This window comes from Molothrus aeneus, chromosome 7, assembly GCF_037042795.1.
Source record: "Molothrus aeneus isolate 106 chromosome 7, BPBGC_Maene_1.0, whole genome shotgun sequence".
NCBI lineage: Eukaryota > Metazoa > Chordata > Aves > Passeriformes > Icteridae > Molothrus > Molothrus aeneus.
In genome coordinates, this window is record NC_089652.1 from 33,103,347 (window position 1) to 33,129,592 (window position 26,246).

The window sequence follows — 26,246 nt, forward strand, 5'->3', positions numbered from 1 at the left end:
TCAGCAGCTGCTGCCACATGAGGGTCTAACTCTGCCTGCTCTTCCTACGAGGTTACAACTGCCTGCTCCATCCTCAGCAGCTGCTGCCATATGAGGGTCTAACTCTGCTCCATCCTCAGCAGCTGCTGCCATATGAGGGTCTAACTCTGCTCCATCCTCAGCAGCTGCTGCCATATGAGGCCCCAACTCTGCTCCATCCTCAGCAGCTGCTGCCACATGAGGTTCTAACTCTGCTCCATCCTCAGCAGCTGCTGCCATATGAGGGTCTAACTCTGCTCCATCCTCAGCAGCTGCTGCCATATGAGGCCCCAACTCTGCTCCATCCTCAGCAGCTGCTGCCACATGAGGTTCTAACTCTGCTCCATCCTCAGCAGCTGCTGCCATATGAGGGTCTAACTCTGCTCCATCCCCAGCAGCTGCTGCCACATGAGGTTCTAACTCTGCTCCATCCTCAGCAGCTGCTGCCACATGAGGTTCTAACTCTGCTCCATCCTCAGCAGCTGCTGCCATATGAGGGTCTAACTCTGCTCCATCCTCAGCAGCTGCTGCCATAAGAGGCTCCAGCTCCTTCCCCAGCAGCAAAGCCTCTCCCGTGGCGCGGCCCCGGGGGTGGGACGGCAGGGATGGGATGGGACGGGGCTGGGTGGGAGGCGCCTGGACGGGAAGGTGGCTGGGTAGAAAGGTGGCCGGACTGGGAGGGGGCCGGCTGGGAGCAGAGCCCAGGAGCTCAGCAGCGTCCCTCGCACAGCCCCGAGGCGCACAGGGCAGCCCAGGTAAGTGTGGGAGCCAGCGCTGATGGAGCGGACTCGGTCCGGGCGGGATGCCGCTCTCTCTCGCTGGCACACGGGCTCCTGTGCTGGAAAACCCAAAGCTCACTTTCTTTGCTGCCTTCACGGGGAGGGTTTAAAGGGGTTTATGGCGAGTTTAAAGCAGGTTTTACACTGCTGGCACAAAGTAGGGACGGATCAAGTAACTGCAGCATAAACAGCGTCCGCTTTCAAAACTCCTCAGTCTTTCTAGGGAGCCACGGGTAAGTTTCGATTATCCTTGAAGGGAACAAGCCCGAGTGAATACTATTACCTTACAAGTTTCTAACAGCCTGATTCAGAAAACAGTCCTGTTTTCTGCATTAAAAAGTTAAAGAGAAGTTAAAAGAGAAATCCTTTCCTTCCTTCTCCTTACGCATTTTTAAAGTTAACTGGCCGCAATTCAAACAGCAAAAAAACCACAGAATTAAATAAATGGGGCAAATTCCAACAGCCAAAAGTGTAATGAAAGGAATGAGACAAATTCCTTGAACTGCATCCAACATGAAAATGAATCTCGGCTGCTCATTAGAGACTGCTGAGCAGGGGAGGTTGGCAAATTAAATCACAGGAAGTAGAGGGAGGAACAGAAAAAAGGGTCAATTATCGAAATCTCCTCTTATAAACTGCAAATTTTTTTTTTTTCAAGATTGAAGGTAGTAAAAATATATTAGTGGCAAACAGCAAAGCTTCCTTATGCACTTAAAATAAAAAGCAAGGAGTCAGGCATAGCAAAGGAATGGGTAAACACAAAGTACATAATTGTGTTTTCAGGGTAGGTTAGCAGTGAGTAATTCCCATCCAAGGTACATCCAGGAGTTTCCTTCTTTACTGTCTCTGGAAAAATTCCCACTTGGATTCCCCAGGGTAATTCCGATGTTGTTGGGTGTGTTTGAGTGCTGCTCATCTGGGTCAAGGAGGAGTTGTCAGTCAGAGGCTGACAAAGTTTTTAAAGCTGTCCCATCTACTTGTTACCAGTGTTGTACCAGCTTGTTTTTCATTAGTGCTCTTTGAAATGCTCAGTTTTGCTATTTTTTCACTTGAAAGTATCCTTGCTGTCTGAGAAGGTGGGGAGCAGGGAGTGTACCAAAGCCAGTCTGCCTTGGAGGCACTATGGGTGGAAAATCAACCTTGGGACCTGCTCCAGAGGTCACCACTGGTCTTTGGGACTGCCACAATGAGAGAAATTATCAGCCATTGCTAATTGATTATGAATTCTCAGCCGTTGCCAATGGCTCTGGTAGCAGCACTCACTGGGGGAGGTGAATTGTCACCAAGCTTCACCATGCCCCTTCCTGCAGGAGCCTTTGGGATCTGAGGAGATTTGGCCCATGGGCTGCAAAACCAAAACGTGTCACAACTTGGATTTTTGTCACAGGCAGGGAAGGAAAATGGGCAAAGCCAAGCAGCTGATGCTGTCATTGAAAAGGGGGCAGGAGAGGGATCTGGGCAGCTGCTCAGCATGATGGCTGTCCCTAGAAATAGTTCCTAGAAATAGTCCTCCCTACAGCAGAAAAAGAATGAGATGATGGTCAGGCAATGTAGATCTATCGGGAAGAAATAGTTCCAAGCCCATCTTTCTGCAGATGTTCAGGGGAGAAGAAGATGGCACCGTTGTGTATGACATTCTCATAAACAAGTGAGGAAGATGTGGCCTTGATGAGACAGGTATTGGGTGGGTGGAAAACTGGTTGCAGAGTCAGAAAATGTGTCAGTTCAGTGCCAGAAAGGGAGGCAATGGCAAATATGGACCTGAGCCTGTTGCTTTTGTTTCTATTTATGGTGTGAAGGAGGGATGAGATTATTTGTGTTATTTGATGTGCAGCTGGGAGGGACTTGAGCACAGCAGAGGCCAGATTTATACTTCAAAGGACCAGAGGAGCCATCTGGGAAAAGCCCATGATTTGAATTCCAGTCATGCTGCTGGTGAGTGAAGGCAGTGGATGCAGGGTCTCAGTGGAGCCAGGGAAACCATCCCGGTTGTGCTGGGAGCCAGGAAAAGAAATGGCTGGGAGGGTTTTGTGCTGCACTTCAGCACCAATGGGGTTTGGCTGAAGACAGTCCAAAGGGAAGTGTAAAAATAGCAAGAGGTGGCTGGGATGTAACCTCTGCAGGAAAGCCAGAGGGGGTGGTAAGAGGCACCAAGGAAATGCAGTGCATCCTTCAACATGGGGCCCCTGAAGAGGGAGAGGGTTCCCTCTTCTCCTTGCCAGGTAGGACAAGATGTGATGAACTTAAACTGCAGTTTAAGAGAGGATAAAGACATCTTTGTGCACTTTTTAAGGTACAGTCTGACACTTCCCCACTTGCCTTCCCCATTCTGGATTGCCTGTAAGCCTGGTTTAGCACAACATCTATTCCGGTAACTCAGTGGCTTTGGTGAATTAGCTACTTAACCCATGGGAATTGTACCATTATCTTCAGAAGAACTAGAAAAATAAAGTGAATTTATGAGGTTTTTATTGTTTTCACCCCACCATCAGCATTCCATTTAAGAACATCAAAAGATTAAAAAAACAGATAGAGACATCTGCCAGCGTCTCTGGAGATGAGTGTTGCACTTTCTTCTAATCCAGAGCCAGCCCTTGGAGCCTCTCCATGACTTCACAAAACAGAGGAATTTTTTTTTTTTTGTATTTAAGAACCATCGAAAGACCCTTTTACTGTGTTTAAACAGAGTCCTGTGTCAGCACAGTTAAAAAATGCTGGCACTTGCTCTGCACAGATTAAAGATGATAAATTACCCTTTGCTGCTTGAACCCCATTTGCAGTTTCTATTGCAAGGTTGTGCAACACTCCAAGGCAGTGGCAGGGCCAGGGATGTGGAGCAAAGTCCAGGTGCAGGCTGGATTTTCCCCTCCAGCACTTTTCATTCCTTCTCTAGCCCGGAGAGAAGAGCTGCAGGGAGCAGCCTGTCCCCTCCTGCAGCCTCCCAGCATGGCTGCACCCATGAGGAGTTTGCTGGCAGATCTTGACAGATACGTCCAGTCCTTCCGCGTCTTCCTGGAGAGGTCCACAGAGCACCAGAGCATGCAGGAGTTCGTGGAGAAGCACCTGCCAGATGTCATAGCCAGGTAACCCCAGCTTGGCCTGAAGGACAGCCAGGGCCACGGTCCCAGGGGGTGCTGGCCCTGGGGGGCTGCCTGGGAGAGGCAGATTGCTGCTCCCTGCCCTGTCTGCTGGCCTGTGATAGCTTCCATTTTGCACACACGGCTCTGGATGTTGGCTCTCCAGGATGGAGGCTGTCATAGACATGTTTTCTGAAAAATCCTTTTTTTAGGATTTTTTCTCCTGAGAAGCCTCAGGAACAAAATGTAAACAATGATTATCTGCTGCTGTGGAATGCAACAGGTGCATCTGGGATTGGTCTCATGTGGTTGTTTCTAATGAATGGCCAATCACAGCCCAGCTGGCTCGGACTCTCTGTCTGAGACACAAGCCTTTGTTATCATTCTTTCTTTTTCTATTCTTAGCCAGCCTTCTGATGAAATCCTTTCTTCTATTCTTTTAGTATAGTTTTACTATAACATATATCATAAAATAATAAATCAAGCCTTCTGAAACATGGAGTCAGATCCTCATCTCTTCCCTCATCCTGAGACCCCTGTGAACACCATCACAGGAGACTGCCTAGCCAGGGGGAGATAAGGCTGCATTATTTCCTTGCACACAAAAACAGCTGGCCCTGAATCCGCTCTGAAATGCTGTAACAGATACCACATTCTAGCATCAAACTTGATGGAAAGCAGCTTTTTAAAAGCAAGCTTTTCAGGTAATATTTAGGGTTTGTCTAGGATGGCTGGATCGTGCTCCTGCTTTGCCTGCCAGTGTGTGTCCTTTGCTGGACCCCTCACTTTGCAGGCTGGCTTGGGAGCAGGCAGCCAGCATCAAATCCTGGCTCTGGGGAGGCTCTTCTCAGGGCTCAGGGCTTCATGGCTCTGCCAAAGCCTCACTCAGGGATTTTAGAAGCATTACACTCTCCCCTCTCCCTCCCCATTTTGCATAATGCAAAAGTTCTACAAATAATTTTTAAGTTGCTGGTACAGACCCAGAGGGCTCTGTTCCTCAGAGCACAGACACAGAGAAGGTGTGTACTTGCTTCTGCTTGTATTCCCTCATAATAAAAGCAAAATGGTACCTCTGCAAATTGCCAAAACAATTGGTAAACATGAATGTCCAAAGGGGAAGAGTTCTGAATCTGATCCCTCCTGCCCACTCACAGACATGCCTGTGTACACACATATTACATTTGGATTTTGCCCTGCAAATTTTAGTCTTAATGGGATCTCCAGTGTCTCACATCATGCATGGAACCCTCTTTACTGGACAGCTCTCCTAAAATGTATAAATAATGTTTTTCAGTATTGGAAATGGGAAGTCTGCAATCAATGTTCTAAGTGTTGGTGGTGGAGCAGGTACGTATGGACTTCAATATTGGTATGTTTTTTCCTTTATTTTTTTTCCTTAAGAATAGAGGACTAAAAGTTGCAAAAGGAGCAGAATGAGAAATAAGTCTTTCCTTGATAAGCCAGCTCCAGGGGACAGGTGGTGTTAGCTGGTGTGTGACCACATCATCTGAAAACAGCTTGTGCCTCCCCACTCTGATTCCTCTCCGTCCTCCACAAAAACCTCTCCTTCTACAGCATCCCTCCTCAAAGGCAGAGAGAAGCTTTAACCAATCCACAGGGTTTCTATACAAAACCAACACAAGACAAAACAAAACAAAGGCAGCAAAAAAATGCACCCAAACCCCAAACAAAATAATGTCTGAGATTCCTGAGAATATTGCATTTTAACCTGCATTACAGTATTCTCCCCTGTACCTTTATTGAGGTGATAACTCCCATCACTGCTATGTAAGAGCCATGGCTGAGCTCTGCTTTGGCTGTATTTGCTGACCACCATCAGTGTCCAAGTTTCTGCTGGAGCTACTGTCCCCCAAAACAGTGGGGCTGAGCATGAGCTCCAGAAGAAATACAAATAAGTCTTTTGTCTGACATTCACTGAGTGTAAAAACAATACCAGTAAGATCAAGTAGCTTTTCATTAAGTTCTTGCTTAAGTGGCCCCATAATTAAAACCTATGTTTCCTTCGCTGTCCATTAAGTCACCACACTTAAATTTTATATGAACAGTTAAATCTAGTTTAAATGCTGCAATCATATCATCACCAAAGACTAACCTCAGTTTTGTTAGTGTCTCCTCCATAAAGTAATTGTATGTAAATGGAAAGTAATTGTATGTAAATGGTTGGCATTAGCTATAAAACAGACAGTGTGACAGAGCAGGAACATTGCTCTCCAGAGGAAAGCATTCCTCTGGAAAAAAAAAAAAAAAAAAAAAAGAAAGAAAAGAGAGAAAGAAAGGGAGAAAGAGAGAAAGAAATAGAAAAAGAGAAAGAAAGAACGAACACAGTGCGGTTCTTCATCCTGGCCAGAGACAGTCCAGCTTGCCATCAATCAATAATGGGTAGGCAAAGCTCACTTCGTGATCTAAAAATCTCCAGATCACCCAACCCCATCTGCTCACTGTTTTGCTCTCAGCATGGCCGTTGTGAGGCCAGGAGGGATCCGATCCCCAAATCCCCCCTTACAGCCGATCCCGGCTGCTGCGGGAGGGCAGTGATGGAGCTGCTGCCCCAACCCCACCTGCCCCTGCTCTTCTCAGGAAGGAGGCACAGAAAAAAAAGCATTTCCTCTCTGCTTTTCCACCTCGGGAGGCAAGAACCCATTAATGCAGCATCCTATCCCATTAGATCCCATCCCATTAGATCCCATCCCATTCCAGCCGCCCGAACACCGCTGCCTTATTAAGTTCACACTCCAGCGCGCTGCTCTCTGTACCTTTAAAAACCATCAAAGGCATCAGCGCTGCTCTAAAGTAGCAACTGGGCTATAAACTATCCCTTTACATAAAATGTTTAATTAGAAACTTAATGGCGAACATAGTGGTAGCCTTTAAAAGGTAATTGTGTTGGAGAGTTTAAATAATTCGGATAGCCTAATTGCCAAATTGTTGATAATGCAAGCTGCCACCGATCTGAGTGTAAAATGCCTCGGGACACTTGTTTGCATATAAAAGAGCTAAAAGTGAAGTCATTTAAGGCTGTGGATTAAATTATGAATCAAAGGGGTGGGTTTTTTGGTTAAAAGCAGTACAAGGGTGATTTGGCCACACAAGAACAGAAGGGAATATTTTGACCTATCTGCATATGGAAATACAAAATTAATTTATTTTTTTTTATCAGGACCTGCACAGCCTTTTCAAAGGACTAATCATTTTATGGGAAGTTGGTAAAGCAACCAAAAATCAAACTATTGCAGTGGTTAATTTCAAATTCTGTGTTCCCAAATTTTACCATGGCAGACTACAGCGTACAAGGCTTGCAGCGATAGCAAAGCTGCAGCTATTTCTGCAGCTCAGAAATTCAATTTCCCTCCCTCAAAGAACGTGCTTCCAGAGATGCCATGTGAATGTTGGTATTGCTGGTTGCTTTAAGAAAGAGATGTAAGTCTGACAAAATGCAACTCTTCCTCACTTTGTGTGTTATATCCTCTGGGCACTAATGAGCAATTTAGTGCCCAGTGTTTTCCTTTTGTTCCTCGAATATTCTGCACGATGGGGCTAACGCTGAAGTGGTGGGAGTCCAGGGCTCTGAAAATGATGAGGGTGGGTAGAGGTTGTGCAGCTCCTCCTTCCACAGCCCCTCAGCAAGGGCCTGTCTGGCCATCAGGGTGGCCTTCCATTCAGTGCAAAACTTTGTTCATTTGTAGGGAATTTTATAACATGGAGTTTTGTGCAAGCACAAGTAAATCTTCCAGGACAAAGCTAGATATTTACTTGTAACACGACCCCTGGACCTATTATTCACTGTAGTTACCCTCTGTTTCATTCTTTCTTACCTTAATTTATTCTGCTGTTATTTTTTCCACCTAAAATCTATCCAAGCACAATAAGCAGAGGTTGGAGAAAGTTGAGCAAGCCAGCTGGATATTGTCCCTGGACTCATGCCTCAGTCAGAAATATCATCCTCCTGAGTTTCCTCCACTGCAGATGGGGTGAGATGGCTGAGAATGATGGAGCTATTTTTAAATTTTGAAATCTTGGATGTACCGGTACATCCATCAATAAAACAATTACAGCTGGCCTGAACAGTGTTTAGGGAGAGCTCTTCCTCAACAGAAACATGAAACACAGGAATCTCTGGGGTATTCTGTAAACAAGGGTTAGCTAAACACAAATGGTATGTGCTCCATTCATCATTCTTTTGGGAAAAGTCACAGGACACTGAAGACAAACAGATATGAGTATTGTCTCTGATCCCAGTGTAAACACATATTCCCTTTCCCTCCTCCACATGACCTTGCAACCAGTGAGGTCCCTGGCTAAAAAATGCTCCTACTGACTCCTAAGCAATCCTGCCAAGTTTGCTGGAGCCATCAGAACTGGCACCATGAGAGGATCTCATGGTAGGATCGCCCCCTCGAGCTTAGACCACGTCCAGAAAAAGAGAAGTCAAGCTTGACTGTGTCAGGTTTTCCCTTGGCCCTGGTGGTGCCAGTCAGAGGGGAGAAATGAAGAGAGTTGGGACTGATATTTACATTTTCCTCAAATCCTAGAGCTCAATCTTCAGTTACAACCTACTGAGAGTGCAGAGCAGCTGCTTGGCCCTGTGTGGTGCACCCGTCCATAAATGGCAGAGATCAATCTGCCAAGCTGGGGGTGTGATGGTGGTGGAGATCTCCTTTGCCTGAGCTTTGTTTTCATTCTCTGTTTTGTGTCTCCTGCTTCTTTAGGTGAGATGGACTTGCAGATCCTCTCAAAAATACGAGCCAGATATCCTGGGGTCACCATCAACAATGATGTGATAGAGCCAAGTGCTGACCAAATCTCCAAGTACAAAGGTGTTTTTACATTAAATAAATTATAAATTTAATTTATTGAATTAATTAATTATTTTACATGCATTAAAAAGTGTTGAAAGGTGGATTACCCTATGTTCAAATGCCTTCTTGTCAGAAATGTCTCTTAAAACTTAAAAAAATTCAAAATTTCATGCTTTTTTGCAATCATTGTTTCTCAACAATGTTCATTCTCATTGAGATCTTAGTCTCACACTGCAAAGATCTCTCAATGGCAAATGCTTGGCTAGATAGACTTTAAAAGCTAAACAGGATGGGAAGTGATGGGTGATTGTATGGGAATGGAGTGAAATCCCAGCTTTTCAGACAGTCTTTCTACTTCAACTTGTGTTGAATCAGGATCCTTCCTCAGCATCAAAGGGAAAATTTTAGTGTCTCATGGTGATTCTCTCACATCTTAAAAATAGTTTCCGAGAAATACCTAAAGCTCACAGTGGGGCACTAAATTAGTAGCCAGGCTTTGAATTAGAAAACACAAGAAGGAAAGCAGGAGTGATAGGAAAGGCTTTTGCTCTGGGGCTCAGAGCTTCTTTCCTTCCCCCAGCCCAAAGGTCTAAGCAGCATTCATGGAGGAAAATGGAACATTTTCCAAGGAGGATTGAGTGTTAACGAGGGTACTTTGACCAAATTGCCCTACAAAGTGAGCATTAAACAGCAAAGCAGGGTTTGATTATCACTGGATTAGAGCCCACCAGGATTCACCTCCTGGTGGTGTTGAGGGAGGTGACACCAGCCCTGAGCAGAGCTCACCTGGCCAGAGAGCCATCCTGAATGGATGTGACAGCAAGGAATGAAGCATTTCCATTTGGAGCTGGAAATGCTCCAAATCATGGTAAATACCAGGCTGTGAAACCACACTGTAAATCTCCAGTCTTGTTCTTGCTCAGGTCCTTAAAAATGAAGCATTCCCAGTGTGAATCAGCTTGTGGAAGTCAAAGGGAAAAAAAAGCAGCAATCCCTTTCTCCCTGCAGTGAGGTAGCTCAGAATCACTGGAAGCACCAAAGGCTCCCAGGACAAACCTAATTTTTTATATCTTTCTCAATTTAACACAGACCTGATCTTTTAAAAGATGCCTTGTGCAAAATCCCCAGCGCTCTTATATTCCTGCAGGCTGAAGTGGTGAAGGGTGGGCAACACAGCATCTTCTCTGTTTGTGCACTTGAACAAAGAATTTCTGTCCTGTCTGGGCTACACTGGACTGGATTTGCTCTGAATCTTCCCAGTGGTCCCACCATCTACCACCAATTAACCGGCAGTCCCATCCTACTGCAGCGAGTTTCTTTCCAGAAGAAAATTAAAGAAAATATAAAATGTTGTCCTTATTTTAAGTTTTATGCTAAACTAGAAATGAAATATTCATCTGAATTTCTTTCTTTAAGCTCTCTTATTTGGTAATTAATCACGTCCCTAGTAGCTACCATTAATTAGGTTTCTGAGGCCCAAGATTTTCTGTAGAGAATTAGAAAGATCTGCCCCTCTGAGGATTCAGTAGTTGCGTTTTCTGCCTCACCAAATGCTTTCTCCATGGGAAGGAGAAGGCAAGCTCACGAGAGAAACTCCTTGCTGGGATGTGCAGTGATGAGAAACTCAGGTTAGGCTGTGGCATGTGATGGAGGCTTTCCTCAAAGCTTCATGGGCAGGTTGTGCCTTACCCTCACTCCTGGTGGATTCCCTTGGTGGCCATGGTTGGAGTGTTGGTGGCCCCACAGCTGAGCTCCATCACCAGCACAGCTGCAGCAGCCCAGTTCTGATGGCACCCAACAGCTTCTGGCTGGGAAAAGAACCTGGGGTGAGCCCAGGGGAAAAGGAAGGAAAACTTTTCATAATGGATTCAGATGAATATTTAGGCAGAAATTTACCACAATCCCATAATGAATTTGCACTTCCTCGAGTTTGGACTTTGAAGGCCCAGCCTGGAAAGCAATTCAGTTTTCTTCCCAGCTTCTCCTTGCAGACAGACCCACAATTAAACTGAACCAGATTGCCCTGGATTATTGGTGAGGGGATAAGAGCTGCTCCTGAGCTTAGAGCAGCAAATCAAATTGGAACTGCCAGTGCTGGGGCCAGTGGCTGATAAATGGAAGCTAACAGAGTAACAGTGGCAGCATCTGAAAGGGGTGGCCCATTTCCAGGCACAGAAGAGAGGAGATAAGCACTGATGGAGCATTTCTCATCTGCCTGACGGGGACATGTCCAAATCAGAGCCCAAAGAGAGGAACATTGTCATTAGTGCTGCAGAGGCACTGGTCTTAGCAAACAGTGCTGTTCTGAGCATGTGTTCTGTAGCTAAGGCTCAGCCTGCCTTTGGGCCATGTAAGTTTTAAATTGATGCTAACTCCAGTGAAGCACAGGAACTGAATCAGGGGCTGCTTTGGCCTGGAGCAATCCTGAGCAGCAGCACAGTGAGAGGAGCTCCATATGCCAGCAGATGGACATTAGTATTCCCTACATTATGAAATTACCTCTCAGTTTTGCTCCCATAAAAACAAAGGGAATGCAGTGATGAGCCAGGCCCTCAGTGTAACTTATTGTTTGAATCCACTTCTCCAAATTTCTGTTTTCCTCAGCTGCTGATGTGCATTGTAGTGAGGTCTGAAGACACTCCATGTGTCACTCCTCAAAGCTCTTTGCTTTAAAACACTGACATCCATTTTTCCTGAGGCATTTGGTGAGAACTGTGAGCTTCTGAAAAATTGGTTCAACACAGAAGCCACTGAACGTCAAGAGAAGGGTCCTTGCTTTTGGAACAAAGCTCCTTCCCTCTCCTGCCATCCCAGTTACACAAATTTAGAAGAACACATTTGCTCTTTCTGCCCTTCTCAAACTTTCAATTGTGCTTCTCTTCTCAAGAAACCCCTGCTTTGATCCATCCTTGAGCACCTGTTTTTATTTGGAGAAAATCCTCCACCATGGCCTCACTCCTGCTCAGCCATGGGGGTTTTGTGTGCCCCCCTCACAAGTCCTGGGGCCATCAATCCTCCTATTCACCATGAAATGTGCTGTTGGTGGCCTCATAACAATTCACCCCAATCACCATCTTTTAATTCAGCTTGAGCCAGTCATGGGGAAGAAATTATTTCTATTACTTCTATTTTTTTTAGCTCAGGTAAACACCAGAAGAGCCTAAATGAGGGAGCAAAGGAAAAATCAACAGACTCTTAAGATTTTGTCCTGTAAATCCCTCTACAGCCTTCTCCTGACATATGGGCTAAAAGTTTAAGATATTCCACTGTTGTGTTAAACTGGTACCAAAACTCTCTACCTAAATAGGGCTTTTGGATGTATTAAAGCTCTGAGTGGAAATCAGCCCCATATTTGCAATTATAAACTCTGCCCTGCCTTCTCCTCTGTTTCAGAGCATGTGGCTCAGGCATCAAACCTCGAGAACATAAAGTTTACCTGGCACAAGGAGACAGCTAATGAATATGAAAGTCGAATGAATGCAGAAAAGAAGACTAAAAAATGGGACTTCATTCACATGATCCAGGTAAGAGTGTCTGCAAAGAAAATGCTGCCAAAGACTCAGCTGTTAAAAGTATGCATGAAGTATGTGACCTCATTATCCACTTGTAGGGGAGGAAAGGTGAGTTTACTTCCCAGTAATTTGAAGTGCTTTAGCATAAATGAACTGCAAAAATGAAAAGCAGCTTTGAGCACAGTAGTCCTATTAACCAGGCTGTGGGTGGCAGTCAACTAAGAATACATTTTAGCTGGTGTCTTCAAAAGTTCCTCATCCTTTCCATGAAATTGCCTTTGTATTTCCAAAGCCTTCACTGAAGAAAGGCAAATCTCTTCCTCTCAGGTTGATGAATAACATGAGCTCAGACCTGGCAGTGCCAGAGAGCAGGCAGGGCATGACAGCCCTGAGCCTGCAGTGGGAGCCCACTGCCCACACCTTCCTAAGGTGCCTTGTTGCCCCTGCTTTTCTGCAGGATTGCTCCCATTTGGTTCCTTTTAACGGTGTTATAATAGTCACCAGGATGGCACTGCACATCTCTAAGCATCTCTGCTTCTTCCAGATGCTCTATTATGTGAAAGATATCCCAGCAACCATCCGGTACTTCCACAGCCTCCTGGACTCACAGGCGAAGCTCCTCATCATCCTGGTGTCAGGTGAGAGCTGCTCCCCCAGCCCTGCTCAGTCAGGAGAGGGCTCTGAGGACCTTTGGGGCTCCTGTGTGTAGCACAGACCACAGAGGGGAGCAGACATCCCCTGAAATCTGCCCACTCACTGCCTGTGTCTGCGTAGATTTATCAGCCAAAACCCCACATCATGGGCACAAAACATCCCTCACTGCCTTCCCCACCTTACAGCCTGCCCAGTGATGATGGCAGCAGGGGCCCTGCAGCAGGAGAGGCTCCATCCTGCAGCTCTCACTCACAGGAGCCCCTTCAGCCTCTGCTGTGTGCTGGGAAAGGTTTTCCAGGCTGGGCACTGCGTTTTCTCTCTCCCAGAGACTCGTGGCATTAAGCAAACGGCGGTGGGGGGCTCGGAAGGGCCATACAGCAGGTGTTGGAGCACATATGGCTCATTTTCTTTTCAAACTGCCCATTTCCTTAATATCATCATTTTGGGTACCAAACAGCGTTCTCAGGCTGTTTCAGATCTCACAGAGATGCTCTGTGGTCAATCCAGCAGGAAAGTGTTGGAGCAGAGTAAACAACAACCTTTTAATGCTGTGGGCAAGGTATGCCAGAGACAGTGCAGTGGTGGAGTCTAATTTGACTCTAGAAAGCCTTTAATTTGCCTCAAAAGCTATGGAAATTTCAGCTGTGTAAACAGTCACATCTAGCAACTCTGAAAGCCATGTTAAGCATTATTTGCTCAGAGGTTTAAGCTTAATTTCTCATTGAATTTGGCCACCTCTGCAAACGTGATGAAGTTCCTTTTATTTTGTTCATGAAAGATCCACTATGAAGGGACACTTCTGACCTGAATTTATTCAACTACTTTTGTTTTCCCCAAATGATTTTGGTTTGAAGTGTTTTCAAGCAGTTTACAACAAGAAATCTGTGTTTGAAATGAGTTTAAAAAACCTGTTTGTGTTCTTTGGCTGAACAAGAATATATCACAATATCAGACTATTGCTGATTACCTGAATATAGTTAATTAAAACTCTTTTCCAGTTACTTAACCTGTCCCTTTCGATATTCATAAAATGTGAATAAAGGAAAGAATGTGCGTCTATTCAAAATTAAAATTATTGAAGTTCTGAGTTAATGAAAAGTATTTGAAGTCCTCTCTGAGCCAGATGGCTGTGTTTTCTGATGGAGCAGAAATGGCTGGGGGCAACAAAAAAGTGAGGTAGAGGAGCAGGACTCAGAACAGCAGAAAGGAAAAGAAGGGGAAACCCTTGAGGAAAGCAAGAGAATAGAGAGGAGAAGGAAGAAATGCCATTAAAATGAGCAGTGAAGGAAAAGGAGTCACTGAAAGATCATCAGAACAGAGCTCATTTCACACAAAAAGTAATGTCATCCCCAACACAGGCACATCAGGTAATTAAAAGCCAGCCTGGGAGCAGGGCTGGCAGGAGAGGGCTGGGGTCACTCGGTGGAGTGGCAGTGCCGATGTGCAGGGGCTGTGGCTCTGCTGCAAAACAAAAGCAGAGCCATCTGCTGATCCTTCGAGAGCCAGCCCGGGAATGCTGCGTTCAGGGAGGGGATAATTGCTCGGCCCCGAGTCCCAGCACACTGACACCAGCACATTTCCTGCAATTAGCGCTCGCCGCTCAGTTTCCAGTGGGTGAAAGAAAATATTGTTGCCTCTCCTCTAAACACCAAACTGTTTATTTGACTATAAATAACTGTTTGCAGATCAAGCAACTGCAAAACCACGAGTAACTGGTTTTAGTACCTAGGGAGAATTGTTGTTGAACTGCTCATCAGGCTCAAAGTTATTTTCATCCTGTCCAGTCATTCTGAGTAATCCTTCTAAAAATTATTTATAGTGGTAATACCAAATCAGAGATCCAGGCTTGGGGAAAATAAAGACGTGAAGATATATGTGGGGATTTTTCAGCTTAGCCAGCTAGTTTGCTTTATAAAATGTCTCTTGAGAAGAGGTACACAAGTGTGAGCTGCTCTGGCCTCAGCTGGAGGCTCAATGAGGGTGCTGGAGCTCCAGGGTAGGTGCCCACCCACTCCTGCAGCCCCCAAACCTGCAGGGAAGCAGCCAACTCCACTGTGCCCCAGGACATGTCCCAGCTCTGGAAAGATCCCACTTGCAATGATGACAACTGCTAAAAAACCCAGACAATCAAAACTGCTTTCAAATAGTGTTTTTCCTTAACTCTGAGTGTTTTTCTGGTGGTTTATCTCTCAGGAAAGAGTGGCTGGGAAACGCTGTGGAAGAAGTATGGGCCTTCCTTCCCCCTGGAGGATCTTTGCTCCTATGTTTCCTCTGCTGATTTGCCCAGGATGCTGGATTCAGCTGGGCTGAAGTACCAGCTCTATGAGCTGCCATCCCACATGGACATAACCAGCTGCTTTAGTGAAGGGGACAAAGATGGGGAGCTCTTGCTGGATTTCCTGACAGAAACACTTAACTTTGCTAAAACTGCCCCTCCTGAGCTAAAGCATCAGGTAATGGAGGAGTTGAGAAAGCCTGGCTGCAGTGAAATCAGAGATGGGAAGGTGTTTTTCAATAACAGCCTGGGTGTAATAGTGGTTGAGCCATGAGTTAACCTCTTCTTCTTGATTCAAAGCAAAGAGATACAAACTGTTGACAGCTGAAATGTATTTTTTCATCTTTTATAAATGGCTTCATTTACTTCAGCACTGATAATAACTTTTGGAGCTTGTTAAGAAATCAGTATTGACATCTGTTGTTTTAAGTGAGCTTTAATACTTGATTAATTCTGCACTAATCTATGACTGTGCAACTGACTAGGCAGTAAATTGTGCTTTATCATACAGATGTTGTGTAATCAGCTATAACTCAGGCCATCCACTCAGGCACTGCAGGAATAGTTATTCCTAAGGAATAATCCAGAGCTACATGTGCATCCACCATCTTCATTTGAAACCTCTCTGCAGACTAAACAAGCAAATTGCAGTTTCTTGGTGCAGCTGGCAGGCGCAGAATCACCAGCCATTGGATGGATCTTTGATGGGATTTCTTGAGCTTGTGACTTCCAGATCTCACAGCTGCAGCTACTGAAGGTGTATTCACACATGCACGTTCAGTGTCTGCCTGCTCCTGCCTCTGCAGGCATCTCCATTCAATGGCACTGCTCCCCCTTTCTGTGTTTTTACTCTATGATGTGTCTGCTGAACAAGTTGTGTGGCACTACAGGAGAGAAGCAAGGGAAGATGGTTGAGGCACAGGTTGGTAACAAATGTCCTGGAGAGGTGGAGTGCAGTGGTGCCCTGATGCAGAGTCTTTGTTGGGGATGAGCTGCTGCAGCCGCACAGAGCTTTTTTTTGTGTTTTTAATTAACCACACAATGCTTCTGGTCCCAGCCTTCCCCTGGCCTGTGAGCTTTGTAATAAGGAAAATGTAAAAATAAACTCTGATACCAAAATGACTGGTGTCAGAGTTTATTTTCCAGTAGCATTTTTTTTTTTTTCATTTTCAATGGCATTGTGTCAGGTAAATCTATTCACTCTACAAGGTATTCAGCAAGAAGGGGGTTTCACCTCCTCAGCCTCTTCTCCATGTGAGGCTGTTGTGGTTGATGCATTTGTTTTGCTAAATGATTTTATAGTTTTCAGAAGTGTTTTCTCTCTACAAGGCACAATACGTAGTGGGATACAATAGAGTCGCTTGAATGGATTTAACAGCCTGAATACTCGATTTATCCCCTGAGACAGGTGTGATTTCTGCCATTGAAATAATTTGATTCAGTGTTGAAATGGTTTACTTTAGGTAATACTTTAGCTGCAAGGAATTGTGTTTATATTTGCACACACATTTCTGATACAATATAGATTATTAATCATTTGAAGTGATTTCAAGAGATCATATTGGGCATAATAGCTGTTTATATTTATTTTAGGGCAAGTTATTTGAAACACAAACATCTCCTGGTGCTCAAATGTTAATTCAGGTGGAGTTTAGAACATTTTCATGATAATCCTCTGTTGGACAGAACAAAATTTATTACCACTTTACCCAGTTCTGTGAACAGGCTCCTGCATTAGGAGACCTCAGTGTATCTGTGAGCTGCTGTGGTCACATGCCAGAGCAGGAATGTAAGAAAATCTCCCATTAGAACAGATTGCTGCACACATTTCTAATGGCAAACAAATTAAAGTTACATTTATTTTCGTGGCTCTTTTGGGCTGTCAGTGACCTTTTCTAAATGGGGCTTGCAAAGCAGGTGACTGCTGAATATTGCCACATCAACCCTGTCAGGGGTGAGATATCTCAGGGAGCCACAGAAATGCCAGAATGAAACCAAAAAAACCACTAATCCAGCAACAAAACCCAGCAATAAGATGCCCTTGAAGATCCTGCTGTTTTATTGTTTATCAGACTTTAAAAAAAAACCTGAAAAAACAACAAAATGAGAAAAAGGGGTTTGGTCTGAAAATGTGGACAAGAGCTGGAAAGATGAGAAGCAGTAGAGCTGATCTGGAGAGAACAGAGGAGGATTTGACCACACACACACACACACAAATATTCAGTGTGGATGCACAGAGAGCTTCTTCCCCTGTTTTGCTTCTGAGAATTTCATTAAAAACTGGGAGGGGGAAAATACAGTAAACTCCATTTTGTATCTTGCAACTGCTTGTGTTAAGGGGCTGGGGGAAAACTGAATCAGCAGAGCACCCTTAAGGGGCAAATTAGTTTTAATTTTAAATTTGTAACACACACATTTTCAAGAAGCAAGCACTTTAAGTATTTTTAGAAGGAAATGAATGTGGGGAAGCACAATTTTATGCTCATTTTACCATAAAAAACGAAGGACGTTTTGTAAATCTCTCAAACAACTTCCTAATAGAGTGGAGAACCACATTTTCATGTGAGAATCACCCTAAATTTTACAGTGAGATGTTGCTATTCCACAGCAGGGTTGGGAAGTACAGTTTGTCCATGGACTGGGATTTGCACAGCAGTCTGTGCCAGGGCCTCATCATTTCCCCAATTCCATGTTTTCCTGGCTTGCACCCCTAAAAAATTAATCTGTGGGCTTTCTACAGTGGTTCATTGAGAGTAATGATATTAAACCAGCACAATACTGATTGGATCAAGTTTGGCTTCAGGACACCTGTATTAAAAATATACCAGAAATGATCCTGAAAGCTCTTCGTGCATTGGTGCCTCTTTCTGGCTAAATACACGTTTGAGATATGAAATGTGACCCTGGGTAAGTGCAATCCTTAATATTGCATCCCCATGTTTTTCTCAAGGATGGCTCTGAGCAGTGCTTGTTTTTAAATTGGAGACTTTTCTTTTTCTTTTCATTTCATGAGCACATAAACCTGGAATAAACATTCTAATGCAGGTACAGGAGCAAAAAAAAGCTGGAAGGAGGGAGGGAGGAGGAGGAAGAGGAGGGAGTCTTTTGAAACAACAGGCAAACACCTGGGCCTGTGTCCCTGTGATAAGTAAAGGAGAGCTTGTGTGTGGCTGTGTCAGGTGATTGTTTCCCAAAGGAATTCCCGTGGCAGGTTTGCTGTGCAGGGAAGGGAACAGCCCAATGTCCAGGAGTGAGGCACAGCTTTGGAGCGATGCCTCAAGGGCTGGGGGCAACCACAATGGGGCTGAGCCCCTCCAAAGGGCCCAGGCTTCATGCACATGTCCCTCCACATCAAACACATCTGCCCAAGCAGCTTCAGGGCTGTTCCTTTAAATCATACACAGGAAAATATTCTCACTGCTCCGTTAATTACTCCAGCAAATTGAACAAATGCACTCACAGCTCGGCTGCTGTCACCACTCCTGCATTGGGGTAATTCATGCTTGCAGCCCATGATAGGATTTTTAATGTCATTACACAGTAGGGCAAAGTCTTCATTTTTAATAAAAATACAAATGCTGAAATGAAACGGATTAATATCTAATTTTACATCTTCATTTACATGATGTGCAAAATTATCTTAAATATTTGTTATGGATGGAGTGGCTTTCCACCAATTTAGGCTTCTTTTTTTTTTCATACTGGAGAATGTTAACAGAAATTGTAGCATAAATCATTGCCTTGTAGAGTACCAGAAGGTGCATATAAAAACCCATATCTTTACTGCACATATTTCCCATTAACCATAATCTATTAGTAATTGAAGTTCATTACAAATTCTTGTAGACTTTATTGCTATCATGCTGCATGACATGGTGAACCTGGCTTGCATAACAAGAAGTCCTTGCTGGGAAATATCCTATTAACAATGACAGTGCATTTGTCATTGTGATAATAAATCCAAAGCTGCCTCTAGATTATAAATTATTGCGGCGCCATTTCCACTGTTGTACTTTAAAAGTTTTGTCAGCACTTCCATTTTTCCCCCTCTTTATGGGCAGTTATAACTTGACCATAAGAATCTGCAGCGAGCTGAATCCCATCTCACAAGGTCTCACTCTCAGAGAGTGTTTCTTCCCCCAGTGAGATTCATATTTCAGCCACATGAAAACCTTGGAGGCAGAAGCTGTGTTTGTGACAGATTTTCAGGTTCTGCATTTGCACAGATTTTAATTGGAAAGCCCAGGCCATTTGACAAGTAATTTGTCCATGATATTTCTAAAGATTGTGGTAAAATTAAAAGAATTCAGCGAGACAAAAAGACGGGAGCTCGGCTGAGCTGACTGCTCGCTGGTTCAGCACCTGAAAGAGCTTCTGTCCTTATCTCCAGGTGCCAGAGACTTTGGGGAGCCATCGGGTAAACCCTGCTTCTCTTCAGAGGAGAAACTGGAGAGAAGTGATTCTCCCCATAGGCCTCACAAAGGTGTTTAGAGGATTAATTACTAACGCAGAAATCCAGGCATGCACTCAAGCCATCCTTCACCATGTCTGCGCAATTCTTTCCTGTGTAAGTTTTAAGTGTTATTAAAAGAAAATTGCTATAGAGTTGAACTTTAAGTGTTAATTATGACTCGAGATATAAATGACATCAGGTCAAATCATTCACAATTTAACTCCCTAATTGACTTCAGCTCTCTGCACCAAGGGATATCTCTCTAGCTGAATGCATCTGTCTATCACATTTCTCAAGTGCCTATAGCAATGCATCCAATTAGCTGGACGTAGCCATTATGCCTCAACAACTCCTAAATAGAGCAGGATGAAGCCTTCATCTCCCTGAAATAATCAAGGAAATTTTACCTCTCACCAGGCCAGGTTTTCACATCATCCTGCAGTACATGCTCTGTTTTTAAGTACTGTTTGCAGGTGTGGATAACGGATCCTGAAGTAAATATGCTAATTTTCTTTTCACATCAATAATGCCCTTCATCTTGCAGTGCCCCAAATTTCTTTAAAATCTTGATGTGCAAAATCACTTTGCTGCACCTCAGTGGTAAGTGGTCTCCTGTGTGAAATTCAGCAGCTGTTGGATCATCCACGGCACCATTTCCCAACGATTCCTGTCAGGATGAGGAGGAGGAAGTTGGCAGTCAAATGCTGAGGAGCAGAAAGCAATTTCCTGGGCTGGTACTGAGCAGGGGCACAGGCATTCCAGCAAAAACTGTAATCAGCTTCCCCTCTTCCTTGGCAGGAGAGTGGTGGGACATTGGGCTGGGACGTGGGGCTGGCTCAGGGTGAAGACCTGGCACACCCAGCGGCTCACACTGGTGGTGGGACACAGTGTCTGCCGTGGATGGGCTTGGCAGCAGCTTTGTGTGGCAGTGCCCTGGTGCTGCCCCGCAGAGCTCATGTGGAAGGCAGGGATGGATCTGATGGGTGGAAAGGGGAATAAGGTGTCTCCCCTTTTTGCTTTAATGGGAAGCAAATTGCTCTTTGAACTCGCAGATGGATGTGAATGGTACCCAACACGGTACCCAGTGAGTGTGTGGTACTGCTGTGAATTACCATGGTGCTTTGTTCAAGAGCGGTAAACAGCTCTAAAAAAAATTATCAGAAAAAAAAAATCATTCCAATGCATTGCAGATTTCTTACCCAATGTTGTGTGGTTTTTTTTGTATTATCTGGGCAAAGAACACCAAGACCCAATGAAAACAGAATTAAACAAATTAAACACTCTCTGAAATCCCTAAACCTAAACCATGTGATCTTTTTCTGTTTCGAAATCCTCAATCTAAAACATATCATAGTTTTCCACTCAAGCAGAATAGAGAGACCTAATATCTTAATGCTATAAATACATTTTGATACTTTTATAACCACGATTTTACAGAGGTCACAGGGAGGTATCATTTATTTTGGTGAGGGTAAGTAGGCTATTGGCCAGCAGATATAATCCCTTTGTTTTCTTAAAAGAAAAGGAAATGACAGCGTTTGGAGGCTGTTTCAAGGATCCCGTGTGCTACAGTGGATCCTGGCGGAGATGAATTAGTGGCCAGGGTATAGGTGATCTTGCCAAAAATGAATAGCGATGCAATTTATCATACCCTTCTGTAATTTATCTCACCACCATGTATTAGATTAGATAAAGACAGAAAGACATGTGAATTGGATGGACTGGACTAATACTGAAAACTTACACCTGCTTTTATTGAGGCTGACAGGAAGATTTCTGTTGCCTGCATTGCAATCAGGATTTGGCTTCACATTTTTAATTTGCTTTGAAGTATGATCTTGTCCAGCAACGAGAAAAAAGCTAACTCAACATTAAAGTTTGTTGATTGTGTCTGCTATTTCTTTTTCAATACAAATTTGTTCCATCATATATTTCACATTCAATCAATTAGAAAGTGTAAAGCTAAACAAAAACTCCTCAACACTCAGAAGCTTAAAAAGAAGAGCAATAAGCAGCTGTGAAACTGCTGCAAACACTCATTACATGCTACACCGTTTTCAAGGTAACAAACCAATTGTTTATTTTGTCCCCTTCCAACAAAATCCATACTTCAAAATCCACTTTTCTTACCAAATCAGTCTGTCTGTAAGACAAAGAGTGTGCAGCTGGGAGTGTTTACCTAGAACAGCAGAAAGATGTGCTACACTGCCTTCAAATTCAGGAGCAGCAGCAGCAGCTACCTTCTCCAGGCTCGTTGGGAGCAGTGATTGATATCTGTTCCTTTGCATTGCTTTCCTCTCATATCTCTTTGTCCTGCTGCTATAATCGATCACAGATTTTTCCATCAGGCTTCATGTCAGATTAGGATAGTGAACATGACTGGCTTAGAACAAACTGCTTCCAAGTGCACCCAGGCAAGCCTGGGACCCAATTGCTCTAAAAGCCATTGTTGTGGGCACATCCACAAAGACAGTGCAGCCAGAATAGGCTTTTCTGGCAGGGCTTTGGGATGGCTGCTCTCTGTGGAACCTCTTGTGATCACATTTCCACGGTGGGGTGGGTGTTTTAAGTGAGGGGCAATTCCTGGCTCCTCATTTTCCTGATTCAGGCAGAAATTTCTGCTTGGACTCCATGGATGTACCTGGCAGGACCTGCACACGTTTTCTACCTGTGGCTGGAGTTGCACAGTCACACACAGCTTTTGTGTTTAGTGCTTTATGTGTGCTATCAAGAACTGCAAGGAGGGAAAGCCCAACAACTTTCCCTGAGTAGAAAGAGATTTTAAACATTCACTGAGACCAGTCTTCCCAGGAGAACTAAAATATCAACTCCTTACTCAAACAGTTCTTTGGGGGATTAGTGCTTGTTTTTATAGTGCCTAGCACAATTGAGTCTCCATCTTGGTGGGTGTTTTAGGTGCATTTGTTGTATAAATAACAATTTTTATTTTAATGTGAAGAATAGAGCAGAGGGCTCTAAGGATTTGATCCAAATTTGGATCAGTGATCATGGATGAGCTTGCTGACAGCAGATGCTGTTGCTCAGATCTACAAATCCTGAAAGAGGAGTTGACCCATGGCAGCTGGGTGACCTCTGGGACTTCTCCTAGAAGAGGAGCAGATACTAAACTTTTACCTGGCTTCAAGAGAATGTTTTAAGGAGGATCACCCAGTGCAGGACATCCCTGACCTGAAAAAGGTGCAAAATTACTGAGGCAAATTACCCCAAGTGCTTGCCCTGTACATATAAGATGCATAGGAGAGTCACTGCTGGGTACCTGTGACCACAGCTGGAGAAATACTGAATAAATAATCATGATGATACAAACATTTAGAGCTTGTTGTAACCCATGTAACAACCACCTCTGGAGTTACACATTGTGACAGAGAGGTGTTGTTACCCATTTGACACAATAAACCAACCCCTTTTTCCTAACAGTGACTGGCATGTAAACCAGGAGCAGCGTCAGGCCACTGCAGGCAGTGCTTGCACAGGAGCAGGAGCTCTGACATCCTGCATTTAATGCCAGGGAAGACACAGGCAGTGGTGCATTAGTGTAATGCTCCTAAACAAATTCTGAATAAAAGGTGTTTTGCTCTACATGTGTAAAAAACAGGCACTCCTGGATTTTGCCATGTGAGAGCAGGTGCTAAGAGTGCCTGAAATTACAGCTTTCTGGACAAAAAAAAAGCCTGAGAAAACTTGAGAATCACAGAATATTTCCATTAGGAGCTGGGACAGGGATCTTTCCAGAAAGATATGAAGTGCTGCTGAGATGGATGTGCTGCCAGGGCAGAGGGCAAACTGTGAGATAAATGCTCAGGTGCTCATGGGCTGCTGTAATGCTGCACCAGGTAATGGTCTGGGGAGGTACAAAGACAGGATTGAAAAAAGCACAACTAAAATCTTGCACTCTGCCAGAGACAGAGTTTTCAGCACAGGCTTTGAAGTGTTTCTGTGTCCTACAGGTCCTGGCTACTCTTCCTCTTGCCTTGCAGAGGTTCTGAGGCTGTGCCTGAAGACAGCACTTGCCCTGAGGAAGGAACAGGGGTCTGCTGGAAGGCAAAGGATGATGGCCAAAGAAATCTGGAGTTTCTTACCTTGCAGGTGAACCTCAGGCTGAGCAGCTGATTTGAACTCTTGGGCAGTTAAGAGTTAAGTTTCCCACCCAGCAGGAAAGGTTAACCCAGATTACTGAGGGAAACCTCATTTTGGGAGGATTTGTGGAGAGGGTACAACTGCCCTGTGTGCAAGCAAGGGCCCCAGATGCCACGGTTTAGTGTGCAAATGGCTCATCCAGTGTAGGGTCATCCATCACACATTGCTCTGGACTCCCAGGCCAACACATATAAAAGTCTGTCTCACAACAGGCACAGCCTTTTCAGCTCCCATCTGCCCACAGCAGCCCTTCCAACGTTGCTAATTACATCCCTGCACTTGATTATATCAGCTACAGCTCACCCAGAGCCACAGCCACACTGGTGTGCCCCAGGGGGGATTGTGCTAATAAACAAAAACAAGCACAGGGTTTCTGTTTAAAAGCCCATTTCAAAGCCCAAAAGTTGGAAGCTCAACCTCTGGACAACCACACTCCCATTGGTGTTCCAAGACTGCTTTATTTGTTTCAATTTTCTTGCTGTAATTCAGTTCCTCATGGACAAGTGGCAGGATGCTCCCACTAACAGTGCATGGAGGGGTCAGGTTCTTTTGCAGAGAAAAAGAAAGGAAAGGAGAGAAAGGAAAGGAGAGAAAGGAAAGGGAAAGGGAAAGGGAAAGGGAAAGGGAAAGGGAAAGGGAAAGGGAAAGGGAAAGAGAAAGGGAAAGGGAAAGGGAAAGGGAAAGGGAAAGGGAAGGCTGAGAATTCCAGGTCTTCCCAGAACAGGTGTCCAAGGGGAAATGGCCCTCTCAGGGAAGAGTTTCCTCTCAGCTGTTATGAAAAGCATGAAAAGTAATTAAAACAACCTAAAAATAGAAAGGTCTCTTTTTTCTTGCAGCCCAAGCCAGCAGCCCAGGCTGCCCAGGCTGTCAGCAAGGTGCCCTGGGGCCATGCCAGGAGCACTGAGGGCCCACACCCAGCCAGGGCAATGCGGAGCAGAGGGGTTAAATTACCATTTTCAGGTGTTTATTCTGGTCACTGGACATGTTTATGTCCAGGAAGAGAGGGCCAGGATATTCAGCAAGGGCCGTGCAGCTGTGCACACGCCAGCACTTGTCCCCTCTCCAAAGGATGGGTGAGACCACCATGGCAGTGGGAGCTCCAAGAGCTCAGTGAGATGGCTGCTGAAGGCTTTGTAGGCTCACAGCCATGGTGAGATTTAGGAATGGGCTTGGAGAACAGCAGACATTCAAAAAGAAGCTTAGAATGCCTGGAAAGGAAATTTGGCGAGTGCACACCTTAGAAAAATCTGATTGTACCAACAGCGTGAACATAAAAGGAGCAGGGAATAGGAACTCGTGTCATGGAGTTCTAATTATAATTCCTTTTGTTTTCCTAAAGAACATTAAAAAGCCATGATGTGACCAACGACTCAAGCCCAAAAAGTACTTCCAATTTTATTTTTATGCTCATCGGGGCCCTTTGTTAATTTACAGCTAGTGAAATAATAAACAAAGCTGATCTCCTCATTTGCATCTGACACTATGGAAATGGTAATTTTTAAAAGGTTACCCAGAATCTGTGTGAAGCTTTGATTTCTGTCATTAGCATATTTAAGTCTAGTTTAAGAAGTGTTTCCTCCCTGAAACACACATTTTGCTAAAGTCTGTTTTGTGCCCATAACCATTCTGCTGCTCTCAAAATATGATGCCCTAGCAGGCCAGAGCCAACCTGTGCACAAGAAATAAGTTTAGTTTAATGTTGTGTTAAAAGGATTTGGTCTCTGGAGCAGTCACTCTGCTCAATAACATGTAATAATCATATGCCTTCTATTTAGTTTCCATTTAACTTGCCCCCATACAAGCAACGAACCCAGTTTAATTAAATCTTCTTTTAAACAGCAAAAAATGACACAGGTTTGTATTTTAAAAAATCTACATGCCACAGGGCACCCTCAAGACACAAAATCCTAATAAAGAGGCTGTAAGACACACAGCTAATAACAGAGAGCCAGTTTGACATTTGCAGGGTAATTTAGTGAACCAAGTGCTTCCTTACAGGCTTCATGTGGCTGCAGTGCCATTTAATGGAAGATGAAGAGCCATGTTTATAATAATGCTAATAAACAGCTAATCTGGAAATTGGGCTGGCATGTGGCAGAGGGCTGTTGTGCATGTGGAATAAATGCTGAAGGCTGTCAGCTGATGCTGGAATCCTGCTGCAGCATTAATCAGCAGCCTGGGGTGGCCAGGCAAGGCTCGGCCTCCTGCACCCCATGAGTCCCTAGGCTGCTCATAAGGTGTGGAAAAATGCACATTAACCATAAGGGATGATAACAAGGCCAGGAAAGGGGCACTGCAGATGCCCCTTGCAGAGCTTGAAACAGCTCTGAAGCCCTGACATTCAGGGGAGTGGCTCTGAGTTCAACAAGTGCTCAGTGCTCATCCCCATAAGGGGTAAAGAGAGGCATTAAAGCCTTTGAGACCAGGCTGGATGGGGCCCTGAGCAACCTGGCCCAGTGGGAGGTGTCCCTGCCCATGGCAGGGACCTGGAATGAGATGATCT

General features: G+C 44.6%; 2 protein-coding genes across 3 annotated transcripts; one reads left to right on the forward strand and one right to left on the reverse strand.

Annotated features, from left to right (window-relative positions):
- Positions 1 to 2,093, reverse strand: LOC136559117 (uncharacterized). Its single transcript, XM_066554049.1, has 2 exons — positions 2,061 to 2,093; positions 1 to 888 (listed from the first exon to the last, which is right to left on the reverse strand). The coding sequence occupies exons 1-2, from the start codon at positions 2,091 to 2,093 to the stop codon at positions 1 to 3; spliced, it is 921 nt and encodes a 306-aa protein (XP_066410146.1).
- Positions 714 to 20,883, forward strand: LOC136558920 (histamine N-methyltransferase-like). 2 transcript variants are annotated; one of them, XM_066553707.1, is made up of 7 exons: positions 714 to 773; positions 3,691 to 3,880; positions 5,169 to 5,221; positions 8,602 to 8,709; positions 12,085 to 12,215; positions 12,748 to 12,841; positions 15,051 to 20,883. In XM_066553707.1, the coding sequence occupies exons 2-7, from the start codon at positions 3,744 to 3,746 to the stop codon at positions 15,404 to 15,406; spliced, it is 879 nt and encodes a 292-aa protein (XP_066409804.1). In that variant the 5' UTR covers positions 714 to 773; positions 3,691 to 3,743; the 3' UTR covers positions 15,407 to 20,883. The 2 variants fall into 2 exon arrangements, with proteins under 2 accessions (XP_066409804.1, XP_066409806.1); XM_066553709.1 differs by lacking the exon at positions 714 to 773 and adding an exon at positions 2,701 to 2,732.
- Positions 20,884 to 26,246: the final 5,363 nt, after the last annotated feature.

Bases quoted from the DNA above. Each gene is read 5' to 3' on its own strand.
- LOC136559117 (XM_066554049.1), bottom strand. From the start codon at position 2,093: ATGGTGAAGCTTGGTGACAATTCACCTCCCCCA. The intron at 889-2,060 runs GTGAGTGCTGCT...CTCCCCGTGAAG, and splicing joins GTGACAATTCACCTCCCCCA to GCAGCAAAGAAAGTGAGCTT.
- LOC136558920 (XM_066553707.1), top strand. From the start codon at position 3,744: ATGGCTGCACCCATGAGGAGTTTGCTGGCAGATCTTGACAGATACGTC. The intron at 3,881-5,168 runs GTAACCCCAGCT...AATGTTTTTCAG, and splicing joins CTGCCAGATGTCATAGCCAG to TATTGGAAATGGGAAGTCTG. The intron at 5,222-8,601 runs GTACGTATGGAC...CTGCTTCTTTAG, and splicing joins AAGTGTTGGTGGTGGAGCAG to GTGAGATGGACTTGCAGATC.